A 14,870-nucleotide genomic window follows, 5' to 3' on the forward strand; every position below is an offset into this window, starting at 1 on the left:
ATATCAGGAAGTTTGCTAGTAACAGCATGAATGATGGTGAGCTTCTGCAGAAGCTCATGCCCTTGCCTGTTAAATTACTAAAAAAGATACAACCTCAGGCTTTGAAGATATATCTGTTTTGAAAGACAAAGGAACAAAAAAGGCTGAAATTGATTTATTTATATTTGTTTTCCTTTATATATGCCATATCCAGGCTTTTGAGGTGTAGCATTTTGAATATTAATTGGCGATCCATGTCTTCTATGTTCTTTGCCTTAACTTCTCTTCATATTACACTAGGATTAAAAGTGGTAGAATGCAAAGAAATTTGAGGCACAAAAGAAGAGGAAGACGTGAATGAAAATGCCATTAAAGCGACCATTAATATGAATCTTTCCTACCTACTTGTTTTAGATTCCTACATTAAATGTGCTACACAAGTGTAAACTAATGGAAATAATACAGACATTTTCTTTAATATTTGTCAGAATTAGTATCTTAGTATTTAGATCAATTGTTTCAGGCATTCTGTTGCTGCCACTTAGCAGTCCAGGATAATAATAAGAATAATTTATTTAATAATAATAATAAATATGTCTGGAAATAAGGATCAGGCAAAATAATATTCAAGCTCCAGAATAAGAAAATATTTCCACCCTGTGGAGAAAACTGTGAAGAAAAAAAAAAATGACCAAAGCGGTGTACTGCTTTCATTATTCTAGGTATTTTTGGGTTTAACTTTTATTCTGTGCTTCCTTTCAGTGGGTATGTAGCTCCAGTTCTGAACACTACTCTCTTGACCTTGGAACTATTGCAAGAGTTCCCTAAGGATTAATAAGACTGAACAGAAGAATCAGCCATGGCGTACTTTGGGATGGTGCCTTTCTCACACAATGAATTTTGTGAAGGACAGGCTGGGGACCAAGCATCTTACCCAATGTACCATTCTGGTTCTGCCAGAGAGGTCCGTCTAGGATTCGATCGAATAGTGGATGAAGTCAGCAATGAATTTTTCTTTTATGGTTCATCACATTCACATCATCATGAAGAAGTTTTTTTCCCATCAGACGTCTTTGGTCTCAATGTGCCTGACCAGAAGTTTTGTGGTCAGCCTCTAGTTGCTTATGGTGAACTTTACCCTGGAAGTCCTATCTCTCACTGGCAGCAAGGCACAGTGTTGCCAACAGTTGGCTTCAGATCTTCTTTCCTACCTGATTACAGAAACTTCTCTCTAGCAGATCCCTATTCCTACAGTCAAGAGAGAGAAATCTACGGAGGGAATAGTGTAAGTCCAGTCACAAATGTGTTTGATTCAAGTGTGCAAAGAGACAACACAAATCTGAGTTTTCAGATAGGCTTTGACAATGCAGACACTCAGTGTCCCATTTTCTTAGACAACTATCCATTTGGACACAAAGCGAGAGATGAAAGTGGAAAGACTTTAACTGACACTTCCAGAAGATGTGACATAGGACCTACCTGGCCCAGCAGCTCTGGACATGACGGAGAGGTATTTAAATTTTCTCATATTAACAATGCCTAAGGTTCTTGATTCTTGTTTGTGTCCTTGCACTTTGTGTATTTGCTCACACCGATGCAATATGGATTAGAAGCACTTGGTTTAAAGACCTGATGAAAAATAAAATATTTACGCCTTAGGGGAAGCAAAAGCTTTTACTCCTGTAGAGAGTTTTTGTCATGTGTCTTACGATTCAACTGGCCAAAAGCAACTTTGAGACTTCTTATTCACTACTTATTTGGTCTTCTGTATCTGTAGAAGGGAGGTGCCCTCAAACAAACAGTACATGATTAGTTAAGAGATTTTTATACAGTATGAAAACCTCCGAGCATCCTCTGCCTTTAATTCTAATATCAGAAGAGAACCCAGCAGACCATAAAAAATGACTTTTGAAGGGAAGGTGCCTACTCTGGCTAGCTAATGAGGATTTTATTATGGCAGAATCTGTGTTCTACCTGTTTCATGTTTAACCAACTTATACTTAAAATGTCAACACATTTCTGCAACCTACCTATTAAAGAAGACTTCATTTTAAAGTAATAGAGCCAGTTCCTCACCTAGTATAAAATGAAGTTTCCATAAAATGAATAGAGCCTCCATTGACTCTGTTGGAAACTTGCCATTTTACACCAGAAGAGAATCTAGATTATAGTCAAGAATGCTCCAATAGGCTCAATAAACCATAAAACTACCACAGAGAGATAAGTACAGAAATGTAGAATAAGATGTGTTTGAAAGAGATAACAAATCTGTGTAGTCTGATATGAAACCTGAGATTGAAAACAACAGTACGTTACGCTGAATCTGCTTTTCTGTTGAGCAGGTTATTGTCTCTGTCTAGCTTGGCTGACACATCCTGATCCTGAGAGATGAAACATACCATGTCCTGCCTTCACCATGTTCTGCATGCACTTATGCATGCATATATAATCATTTTCTGAAAATAGACGTATCTACTTTAACTGTGGAAGCTGGATCCTTATGACACACACTCTGTCTTTAGCTGTCTTTTTGAAGCAAATACTTTATCTTTTTTTCTTCATCAGGTGTTCATAGCTCCATTTGCAGGTTTGCCGTTTTTAATAACAATATCTTACGGGACTCCCATGACTCTCTGATGTTATATCTCTCCTCATTTTCCCTCTTTCAAAATCCTGACATAGAGAAGGAAAAAGAAAATGATAAATCCTCTCTTTCCTCTAGTCCTTGTTAGCATTCTGAATCATTATAGGAATCCTGAAATAGCCTACAGGATACCTCTGCATCATGAATATTAAAAGACAGTTTAGGTTCACGTTCTGCTTTTAAATCCCAGTGATTACAGGATCATAAAGCAAAGGGGAAGACACTTGATTGACTTGTTTCTGTGTCTGTGAATAGGGAGAACTACAGAAGTAAACATATGCAGACCCAGTTAGATGGGGAGCTGGGGGGGGTGGAAATTTACCTGAGAACAGGAACTCTTAAGAGAAATCCTGGGCACCACATTTTGGAAGTTCAGTGATGAATACAAAAGGGGAGGGGATGAATAGGTGGAGAGACAAAAGGTGGTTGTGGCTTTTTACTTATGGTAAGAAAACTAAAGCATGCTGACATCATGATGAAAAAAACAAATCTTCTCATGAGAAAAGCAGAAAATAGTGGGATACAAATGAGCAGGAGAAGATTAAATTGTGGTGTGGGAAGAACAGGCTAGAGGAAGCAGACATATAAGAAGAGGCGCAAATGCTTCTGTGATGGAGGAGGAGAGAATTATAGGGGAGGGAAAAGAAGAGATGAGTGAGTCAAGGGCAACTACAATCGAATGTGTGGGAGGATTTGATTAAGTCAGGGAAGTATTCGAGCTGTCTAGCTAGAAGAGGAAGAAATGGGAGAGAGGAGAGAATTGATTTGTAGCAGAAAAATCAGTGTGGTCACAGGAATTCCTTCAGGGAGAAACAGCCATGTCAGGATAGAAAGAGAGACAAGGCAAGGGGCTGGCAACTGAACCTTGAGATAGTAAGAAAGGGAAAATAAGAATGAAAGAGAGTTGAGAGAGGGAAGGGTTAAGAAAAAAAAAAAGCCTCTGAGGAAGTAACTCACTGCTACTGGGCTGGGCGTTTTGGAAAAGATAAGAAGAGCTGTGGGGCGATAGGGCTGATGCCGAGTAGGACTGTCAGAACAGTTGGAAAAGTGGAGCACCACAGCAAAAAAAAAAAAAACAAGCACAGATTGGATTGGTGAGGTCCAGAGTGAGTAAGTGATATGTCTGAGTAGTAGGAGATGAGAAACAGGACTGCAGACAGAGTGAAATGGAAAGGATGCTGAAACACAGAGATTAGCATTGAGATAGGTCATAGGTATGCAAGATGAAATATTCACATTGCTGAAATCATACTGTCATTCTGATCCTTAGTTCTTGGATGCAGTTGTATGGCCGTAGGCTTTATTTTTAATGCACGCTAATCACAATGCATCCAGTGTAATAAAGGAAACATTAATTTTCTCTGGCCTTGTCATCATCAAGTCAGATGTTCAAAAATACTAAAGAAACTGTCTTCATGACATCCCTGTGAAAAGACATTTTATTTTCTCTAAACATAAAACATATCCAATAGATTTGTCTGCTCCATCTATAATATTTAGGATCTAATTTTCAGAATAACTAGCAAGACTCACTCCGCCCAAGCCCAATCATCAGACCAAACTTCATTATTTCAGTTTGGGTGCTCCAGAAATGAGAAATACACAATTAGCGTTCATATTTGGGACAGATGGTTCAGGTGACTTGATTCGCATCGTGTGAGAAATTGGTGGATGGGAAAAGAGAGATTCTAGTTGTCCAGGGATGCACTTTGTTACTTTATCGCTGTTGTCATCATTTCTCTCCATATGTAATTGTCAGTCTCATTCACTGCACACTTTCAGATACTTGCAATGAGTGGAGACTGGAGTCCTATAGAAAAATAATGTGTGATCACATAATTAATATCTTACCTTTATATGCAATGGGAAGAAATGAAAATTTCAGGACACATGAAAAATGACAACACTAAATCTCTTGTCCATGTGATTCACCAATAGAGTTGAAACTACATATCTACTATGTGCACCTCTGCCACCAGAACTAATTTGAGTTAGTTAGCAATGGTATATTAATTGCCTCTTTGTAGACTATTACTAGTGTACGCAGGATGCATGTTTGCCACTAGGATTCCCTCGGAAATGCTGCCAGCAAAGGTGCAGAGAGACAGAGGGCTCCCGTGTTACTCCTGTCTCCTGCAGGAGAAGGTCCAGATTCCAGCTTTGTCTGTCAAGCTCCTTTTTGCCATCCTTTAGTAATTATTTCATCACATTCTTCTTCAAGCCATGAACTTGAGCATCCATATCTATGTTCTCATGGCCAATCATCCTTTCCCAGTCTTGGCCCTCTCCTTGGTTAATTCCTCTCTGTTCCTCCTTCCTCAGTTCCCTAATGCGGTTTTGCTCTTTTAATATCTTCAGTCCCATTCAATGTCACTTCCCAGCCTCACCTTTTCTTACCTGTGCCCTAGTTTTCTTAGCTTTTCATTTATCCACTGTCTCTCTTTTTCCATGCACTTTTTCCAGGGCACTGTACCTGCTCTGTAATGACAGAACTGCAGGTGGAAAAGGAGCCTTTTTGTGTTGCTGGAAGCAGCAGGTTTCTAGCCTTCCTTCCTGTGGGAGCCTCCATTCACTGCTCCTTTAGGGTAGTCTTGAGTTGCCCCTCCTTAGCTCTGTAGAGTCCCTGTCAATGTCCTGTTCCTCCTTCCGGCTGCTCACCTCCTCCTGCAGCTCCTTCGCCAGCAGCTTGGCACCACGAATGGAGCACAGCTCCCACCAGCAAGGCTGTCTACCTTGATGTAAGTGTCATCAGGAATGGGGGTTTTTTTGATGTTTTGTTTGTGTTATGGGTTTTTTTGTGACTGCATAATTTTGGGAGGCCATTACTGTTACCAAATCGTTCATAACTTCTAAATAGTGGACCTCCACCACAAATTCTTATTACTGTCTGCTGAGGTAAATTGTAAGGTAGGTGTCTAACCAAGGTGGAAAAAAATGAACCAGTGGAGGTGCTATGTTTTCAGTGACTTTTGAAGGAGCTTTTTCACAGCAGTCTTTAGAATCAGGGGGTGATGGATTACTAATTTGTATTGCTAAATCTCATTTCACTCTCTTATTTCAACCCTCAGGTTTATCCATTGTTTTTCCTACCAGACATTTCAATTTTTCCCTGTATTGATGATGCCCTCTTATTATCTTTAAATTTCATAAGCACTATCCTAATGTTTGTCCTATTGTGGTTACTGAAAATACTACATACAATGAGATCCAAGACTGATGGTATCTATAAAAGGTTTGTAACTTCAGAGCTTTCAGTTTCGCCATTGTGATCTCACTACTAGCCAGCTCCCAACAGATCTTTCATCTTTTATACTCATCCCTTCTTTTAAACTGTAATTAAAATTTCCCAGCCTGCATCTTTTCATGCATATTGCACTTCCATGTCCAGAAAAAAAACTTAAATTTGTTTTATTTATTAATAATTTTTATAAATTTACATACTTGTATATAAATTATTATTAAAATGATAAAATACACCTTTTACCATATCTCAGTTTACTCTTCTGTGACATGTCATTAATTGCTTCTCTTTCTGAAGGGGTTTAAAAATTGGTGCCTCAGTTGAGCCTTGTACACATCTCTACATACAACAGTAGAAGGGACTTGCAGTTATAATAGTATTAAGCTCTTTCTTGGAGGTGATGTTCTGACTGAAGGGTACTATGGCAAACAGACAAGGAGGTGCTTTGACCCAAAATAGTGGCTCAGACCTGTGCTCTCCAAGTTTAGAGAAAGTATCTGGGGATTTTTCATGTCCAGGAGAATTATCTGTCTTGGGGACTTACCTGGCAGGTTTATGGAGGTTTGAAGGGATGCCGACCTTCCTTCCAGGGCAGAAAGAGAGAAAATAAGGGTTAAAACTCACTGCAGCACAAGCTTCATTTTGTCTCCTCTCCCTTTTGTAAACTAAGCATACATCTTCTGCATTTAGTTATCTGTGCTCTGACACTAGGTGAATTTTGAAAGCTTTGTCTGGAATTCCTTATATTCTGCATGGAGGGGAAAAAATAATTGTTAAACCCAGGGTAGCTGATGCTTTGTGACTTTTTTTTTTTCTCTGAAAGCATTTAGAGTGCAGTCAAAATGGGGTTATTTGCGCTTATTTGGAGCTCAATCGAGTCAGGGGAAGGATGATAAGGTACGAAAGCTAGTTCTCATGGAACCAAATGCAAGGTTAGCTTTATGTTCCTTCTGCTTCTGATATCTAAATAACTGAGCTCTGTTTCTTCTGGTGTCATTTTGGTATTTTTAGGCTACAGATTGGTCTATCCAGCTGGTTGAAGCAAATCAAGGAAGTAATGAAAACACAGTTGCTTTTTGCAATGCAGTGGAGAAGTAAGTAATGAAAAAAACTTTATTCAGCCAACTGTGACATTTCACTTATTTAGATTAATTGTATTGGTTATCCCTGCATTCCTGAACAGTGCCATAATTCCAGTATCTACTGAAATATGGAAACGCTCCTAATTTTGGTTTAAAGATTAAAATCCACAAAAGAATGTTAATTCTGAAAATATTTTCTCCCTTAGCTGTCCCCATTATCAGTGATAAGTACATTTAACTCTTCAGTATTGATGGTTTAAAGAGTGTGAAACTTAAAATCCATTTTCTACCATTGTCTTGGACAATATTAGTGCCTGTGTAGTTTGGAGAAGGAAAAAAGAATTGGAGGAACCGACTGACTGAGAACAGAATTGCTACGTACTGTCATGATGAAAAGTGAGACTTAGCAAGCAACAAAAACTCCTTTAATTATTGTTTACTGTTACAGTTAACAGCATGGCTTAATGGGATAGAACTCTTCTTACTTTCTTAATCTTCTTTGGAAAAAGAAATTGTGCTGAAATCCAAGAGCACTAAGAAATACAAATTTTTAGACCATCTGTGCAGATTCATTTTCCTTTGTAGATATTCGCTGATCACACTATCAAGTTGTTAGCACAAATGCGTACTTTTTATCCCAGAAAAATAGTTGGAAAATGGAATGCTGCTTTTTTTTTAATATTAGATTTTAATGAATTGACTGTTTTCAAGGTCAGCCAAGCATGCTTCTCTTAAAAGAAAAAAAAAAACATCCAGTTTGATTTTGCCCTGAAATTAACAGTGAATATATTATATATTCATATGGGGTGGACGGTCAGCTTCAAAACATACTTATGCACATGCATCTCAGTTTTCTTTTTTCCAATGGTTCATCAGTCTGAACCCCAACCCAATTCTAACATCAGATGCATGAAGGCACATTCCACTTGACAGACTTTCCTCTCAGATATTCAGAGTTTTTAATGTCCAAACATTCTACATTTAACTTTGCACTCTAATTATAGGAAAAGCTTTCTATTGATTTTTTTTTTTTTTTTTTTTTTTTGTGAATAAATGTGAGTTTATTTACAGGGCTAAACAGATTAATAGAATTAAGCCATTCCTGTTTTGCAATAAGTTTAGTGTGCATCACTAGCAAATAACTTAAAAAAGAAAATAAGAGCAACCTTTGCTTTTCTTCTATCAAATAAATGGGAAAGCATTCTTAGGACAAAATGTCATAGCAAACAAAAGACCAAAACGAGTCATAAATTTGCAAATAACTAACATATTCAGTCTTGCCAAATGAGCATCTTTCCAGTCCCCAAAGAATCTTAATAACTGGCAGTTTCATACATCAGAGGCAAGATGTATAATTCAAACTGTGTCATGCAGACTTGCACCTCCAGCATGTACCTCAAATAGAAACCCATCATGTTTTTCTCTAGGTAATATTTATACAGGTTGCAATCTATAATTGAAACATTGCATTGTACACAACTGTAAAGCAGTTTTAAAAATCCTTTTATGAAGTTACGTCTACAGTTATGGACTTAGTTATAGTGAACGTTCATCCATGGGTGGCTTCAGAATACATTCTAAAGCGTGTTTGATACCAGAAGATGCCAACTGATAGTCTCAGGGTTCAATGCTGCAAAATGCAGAGTTCCTCCAGCTCCTGCTGACTTCAAGGATGTGCTCTGCACTGCAGAGAAATACATAGCATTATGAAATGCTGTGAAGTAGCAAATCACTATAAATGTTAGTACTTTCTGCGTACAGAGTTCTTGCCCCACAGAAAGCAAGTAGCACAAGATTTTTTTTTTCATGTAATGCTTGAATAGTATGTCAGTTATATCTTGGAAGACTTAACTTTCAAAATTTTGTGATGGGCATGTCTTGCCCACCTGCTAGGGCCAGAAGCCCTTTAATAACTTGAAAACAATAGATGGCCATAACCTAGCAACACTTTCTGGAACTTAATGCATTTTTATCTGAAAAGCAGAAAGAGCAAATTTCTGTCCCCACATTATCCTAAAATATAGATAGTATAGGGGTAGGGAAGGAGGTGATGTTCACTTAGTTTTGAAATGACTGCCAGTAAGTTGAGGACATGATTCATGCTCCGTTTGTGTACATATCACATTAATTTGATGCTGGAGAAACGGGAGTGAAGTTTCCGGTCTTATTCAGTCCTTGACCTTCTTACAGAAACAGGTTACAAGAGTGAATTTGGTGATAGAGGAAAGCTTTGTGTACTTTGCTCGCAAAGAAAATAGACTGACATCAACTACATAGGTCACCAAAGCAGCCTCTGTAGTATAATGATTTTTTACTATAAGTATAAATCTGTCTCATACTAGAGATATTGTCAAGCCTCATTTCCTCCCACCCCACTGAAACATCATGGCCCCTGGCTTTTTATTATAAAAAATGGGTTGCTTCATTGGATTATTAATTTTGGAAGCCTAGGATATTTTTTTTTCCTTCTTATGCCATAGAAATACATAGCATAAAAGTAGTTCATACTGTTGTTTAAGAGACTTGGGCCGCAGCCCTGAGGCAGGAGGTAACGTAATAATGAAGAACTTTATGCAAGAGAATTATGGCTCAAAATACACTGTAATCAGAGACAGTATAAAGCACTGCCAACTCAGAAACTACAAAATGCTGCTTGAATTAACAAACAAAAAAGAATGCAGTATGCTTAGTACAGGATGTTTGAGTTTAGCTACTACAATATTCAGGCCAATTATTGAAAAGTAAAGCTTCAGCTGGTACAATATGTAACCTTACCTGCAGCTGCAAAGTGTATTTGCTTAAAAAGCAAGTTTAATCTCAGATGACAGACATAATACCTGTGACCAGTGTTCATTAGAAAATGGTACCTCAGGAGGAATTAGTTTCTGCAAGTCTTTGGTAATTGGAAGGAGAAGGGGCAATGTATTTTATAGGTAATGGTATATAGGAGGGACTCAATGACTGTAACAGTTATTGCTCTCTATAGACATTTACATAAATACCCGGGGTTTTAGTAATGAGGATTTCAGACTGGATTCTAGAGCACTGTGAAGATGGGGAATTCTTAAGATTTTGCATAGAAAGCAGGTTCCTGTATTCATTTTGACCAGCTGTCCTAGTCACAGCTGTCTGTGCACGTGCTCTTGGTTAGTTTTATGTTAAACCACTGTTGTTTAAGTACAAGTGTTGAGCACCCTTATTTTTACTGTACTCAGTGTACACTGAAGCCTGTGCTTAAACTCCTTTAGGCTTCACTGACGTCAAGCTTGACAGTGATTCTGTGAAGTTCATGCAGATTTTACTGATGGTTTTACTATTAAGTAAAAGATGTAGTTATATGTATATTTGTCTGCTATGTAGTTATCTCACTAATATATGAAAATAAAGTTTGAGTCGATACCATTTTCCCCTCTGCACAAAATTTTATTCCTAACAGCTCTCTGTGTTCTACTATTGTATGTATCTTGTAGAATTGTTGTTTTGCTCTTATGAGAGAGCTGAAATCCATACCTATTTAGACATAATTTCATTACCTGTTCTTTTCAGAATAAGAAATGCCTATCCCGCTTTTGACTTGAAGACAAACACTGGGAAAATCTGGAGTGTTGCAACAAGGTTCCCAGATCATATCCTTGGTGAATCAAAATTCAGAATCAGCGTTTGGACAGATTCTTCACCATATCCTCTGCTTCTTACGCAACATGGTAAGTGATTGAGGTGTCCATATCCTCCATTCAGTTCCATGGAGATGTATTTGTTATCTGGAAAGATACTTGGAGAGTAAGCCTTACATGAGTCTTGCATACTTTGTCAAACATATCAAACTTTGCTAATGTGTAGATCTCTACTTTCTTTAATCACAATTGGGACCAACTCTGGCAGTGCCTCAAATGGGCCATCATTTAGACTTTGATCCATAAGTAATTTAAGCTTGTGCCTAATTTAAAGTGTAGGGGTAGTCCCCATATAGTCACTGAAGTTTTCACAGCCTTGTCTCTGTTTCTGAATCCAAAACTTAAGAGTCTGCAATGACTTAGACTCTTCTGCACCTAAGGTTATGTACAGGTCAGGGAAAGTGTGTCGTAGAATCATCAAATGGTTTGGGTTGGAAGGGACCTCAAAGATCATCTAGTTCCAACCGCCCTGCCATGGGCAGGAACACCCTCCACTAGACCAGGCTGGTCAAAGTCCAATCCAACCTGACCTTATGTCATTAAATGAAAGGAAAAGTTCCAACTGGGTGGAAAGAAAAGAATAATTATTGAGGATTGGAACGGTTTGCCCTCGGAGGTTGTGGAATCTCCATCCTTGGAGGTTTTCAAGGTCTTACAGGACAAAACCCTGAACCAGCTGATCTGAATTCAGTGTTGACCCTCCTTGGGGGAGGAGGCTGGACTGGATGGACCTACTGAGGTCCTTCCCAACCTAAATTGTTCTGTCGCTAGTGACTGTGGGAAGCTGCCACTGCTCCTGTGCATTCTGTATCTGTGGTGAATGGGAGAATCTTTGATTCCAGCTCTCATAATTTTTAGTTCTTAAGTTACATATGCAAAAATGAAATAAATTAAATCTTCTTCCCTCTCTCTTCCTGTGCTGCTTCATTAAGTGATAGTCTGGGGGTTTTTTAATGAATCATTTCTTCAGTTGTCAAGGAATTATTTGTCTGTAACAGGCTGAATATTAGTTTGTCTGACGGGTTGAAAGCTGAAAATCCAAAGTTCTACAGCATGTCAGTCAACATATATTAAAAAAATAAATCTTCCTAAATAAGGTAGCCAAGACTTACACATTTATTCATACAAGTTTGGTTGCTTTATTGGGAGCATCTACATAGTTATTGGAAAGCCTGGAAGAGTAGTGGGTTGTATCATCTTAAACCAATGTTTTGTGTGTGTCATGTAACAAAGGGCCAAAGATCTTGGGACACTTGGACCAGGAGGTAGTATATCCAGCACATCTGTCAGCTAGGCAAGGGATCTACCCTGAAGTTCCCTGTAATTCAAAGGTCTTAACTACTGGCAAATGTTTTATCATATAGCATCATTTACCCTACAGATTGTTTGATTTTTTTTTTTTTCAGTCTGCTTAACTTTATTTACAAAAATGCCTTAGAATGTACAGCTAAAACTGCAGGGGATATAAAAAACAGTCCCTGTCCTAAACTTGCTTGCAGAGTAAGTAAACAATAAGAAATATTTAAAGCGGGGGGAGGAAGTACACTTTTTTGCCCCATCTAACATAAAGAATTGTTCAGTCATGCAAAATCATTTGGCAGAGTAAGGAAAGGGAAATTGGTCTGCAGAGTGCAAATGAATTATACTAGCAAGTTTCAGATTTTTTCCAATGAGTGGCCTGAAAAAAGTGCATGTTACAGTTTTAATTCAAGATTTTGTGCCATCCATCCTTCTTTTCCTGGTGTGTATATTTAGCAAATGGGCATTGCAGTTTACATGTCAAACCAGCTATGAGGATTTGCTTAAAACAGCGAGTTGTCAAAGGGCTAGATGTTTAAAACTAGTAAAACTGGTAGAAAATGTTTAATTGAAGTGGCTGTCTGAGCAAAAGAAAAATGGCTTTGCAAAGAAAATGTAAATTTTCAGAAGGAATTTTTGAATCCATCGACGCATTTGTTTTTCCCTGGGGACAACCAAACCAAAGCAAAACACAAGCTAGCTATGGTAACCAACTCTGTTTTATTTCAGCTTTGGTTTGGTCACAGCCCTCTCCCCTAGACATGTCAGCTATTCTCTGAAGTTTTTTCCAGTATCAATTTCCCTTAAACTTCATGGAAAAACAATTTTGCATTTCTTGGTTTGTTCTAAAATAATAGCATAGCAACTCTGAACCAGATCTGCCGGTATGAATTGGCTGCTGTGGGCACCTGAGTAATTCAGAGCACCCTTAAACCCAATGGAACTGGTTGGTTAGGCTCGGTTTGAACCAGTTGTCTGAACCTGGACCAGTGTGAATTAGTCAACACACGAGTCTGGGTTACATGTTTATTTTCTGGGGCTTTGTATTTAACTGTAGGTAGTCTCCATTTTTGTATCAAAAAGTTCACTTAAAGCTTCAGTAAGAGCTCTTATGGCTGCTAACTTTGAAGCAATAAAGAAATACCATGAATGAAAAACTGAAAGGAAAATCTACTCTGGCTTTTCTGTTATCCGCTACAGACAGTGAGATTGTCTGAGAATCGTGGAGGAAATCCAGACTTTATTTTGCATTGTAAAACCATCTCAGCACATTACATGAAGACTTTTCACTGATGAGTCAAGTCTTTTTTCAGCTAGAGAGGGGTATCTCAGATTTGCAGTATCAGTGCTGGTGCAGTATGCTCTCATGCCTGTAAAGACCAAACTTATAGGACATGTTTGCAATTTGATGGCCAAATTATGCAGCTATTCTTTTCCATTTTTTCATCAGTTCTTCTAAAATGGACAGAGAGGAAGGATATTGTTAGGGTTGGAAAATGGCTTAAAAAGTTGAAGTAGCACTGGAGAAAATTCTCAAAATGCTAGAATATTTCTGAACAACAGATTGTACAAACTGACATAGAATTTCTTCAATTATATGTATTATAATAACATGTTATAATATATTTCTGTACTATTATAATGCAACTATGCATACTAATAAATAATATTAATTTTATATATATTAAATGCATATCAGCATTAATTTACTTCTTGGTTATGGTTAAAAAGGTGTGCACAACAGAAACAACAGCAAGTAAAATTCTGGAGCCTTCTTGTGTCATGAGTGGCGACAGAGTCAACTTTTGCATCACGCCGTGTTTGTTCTGCTTGGGAAAGTTGCTCAGCTCTTCATTCCAGCTACCTAACAAATTGCTAATTTCCTCTAAATGGACATAGATGCTGTGACTTGTAGAGTATTTGAAGCAAAATTAAAAAAAAAAAAAATCAGGTGTGGCTTATCTAATTCCTATTGACGTAGCTAGTCTACAGCAGTAGTTAGGAATTACAAAGGAATTCTTATTTTCTTTGCTCAAATATCTAGTATCTAGCCTGGAATTCTCTAGCAAGCTACTGTTAATTTTTCTTGCTATCTTTATTTACAGCTGGCTGTATCACTCATGACTTAATTGTAGAGATCCTCCGTTGCACAAATCGATACCCAGTCCAAGAGGAATGCCTTCTAAGTGTTTGCGGGTCTGATGAATTCTTACAAAAGTAAGTATCTCATTAAGAGACGGTATTATGTATTGTGTAATATAAACTGTGCAAATAATGCACTCTGATTACGTGCCATGTAAACAGAACCATAGGGAGACTTAGAGTATTATGTTTCAAACGCTCAATGTATAGTTTCTGAAATTCCTGGAACACGTGGTACTTATGTTCTACAGAGATGATGGTGTGCTTTAGTGCAAGGATTCAAATCCTGGCTCCTTTATATAAGCTTTGTGCAGCCTTGAATAATTTGTTTCACTCCATTGCCCTTCTGGTCTTTCTTATCCATAATACAAGGATGCTGCTACTTTCAGTATCTCATAGGATTGTTATAAGCACGAAGGGGTATGCATATCCTCAAAGGGGGAAATCACCAGAGAGAGGAGAAACAGTATTATACGACTGCATAGCAGGTGATCCAGTTGCAACAGTAGTAAAGCAAATGAAGTCAGCACTTTGCTGACTGCAAGTTGAAGAAAAACACATTATACGTACAAACAGGTCTTTCTGAATGTATGTAGTCTTCAAGTAAGGAAGTAAATGCTCTGATTCACATTCATTCAAGTAAACTCTTGTGGTGGTTGAAAGCACTACTGGACTCAGCTAGTTGTTTCTTGCCCTCTGGCAGCTTAAATTCAGCTGTCAGCAAAAGTGAGCAGATTTTGTGTTGAAGCAGCTAACGTGCAGGCTCTGGTTGTCAGCTGTGCTGTAGGGACGGTGACTTTCAGCAGAAG

General features: G+C 38.0%; 1 protein-coding gene across 1 annotated transcript in view; it reads left to right on the forward strand.

Annotated features, from left to right (window-relative positions):
• The first annotated feature begins 831 nt into the window (after positions 1-831).
• Positions 832-14,870, forward strand: part of PIK3C2G (phosphatidylinositol-4-phosphate 3-kinase catalytic subunit type 2 gamma) — a 209,231-nt gene continuing 195,192 nt past the window's right edge. The window contains exons 1-4 of the mRNA XM_054837238.1: positions 832-1,489; positions 6,876-6,958; positions 10,493-10,650; positions 14,025-14,136. Coding sequence (XP_054693213.1) covers positions 839-1,489; positions 6,876-6,958; positions 10,493-10,650; positions 14,025-14,136 — 1,004 coding nt within the window. The 5' untranslated portion in view covers positions 832-838. The remainder of the gene's footprint in view (positions 1,490-6,875; positions 6,959-10,492; positions 10,651-14,024; positions 14,137-14,870) is intronic.

This window comes from Grus americana, chromosome 1, assembly GCF_028858705.1.
Source record: "Grus americana isolate bGruAme1 chromosome 1, bGruAme1.mat, whole genome shotgun sequence".
Classification (NCBI taxonomy): domain Eukaryota; kingdom Metazoa; phylum Chordata; class Aves; order Gruiformes; family Gruidae; genus Grus; species Grus americana.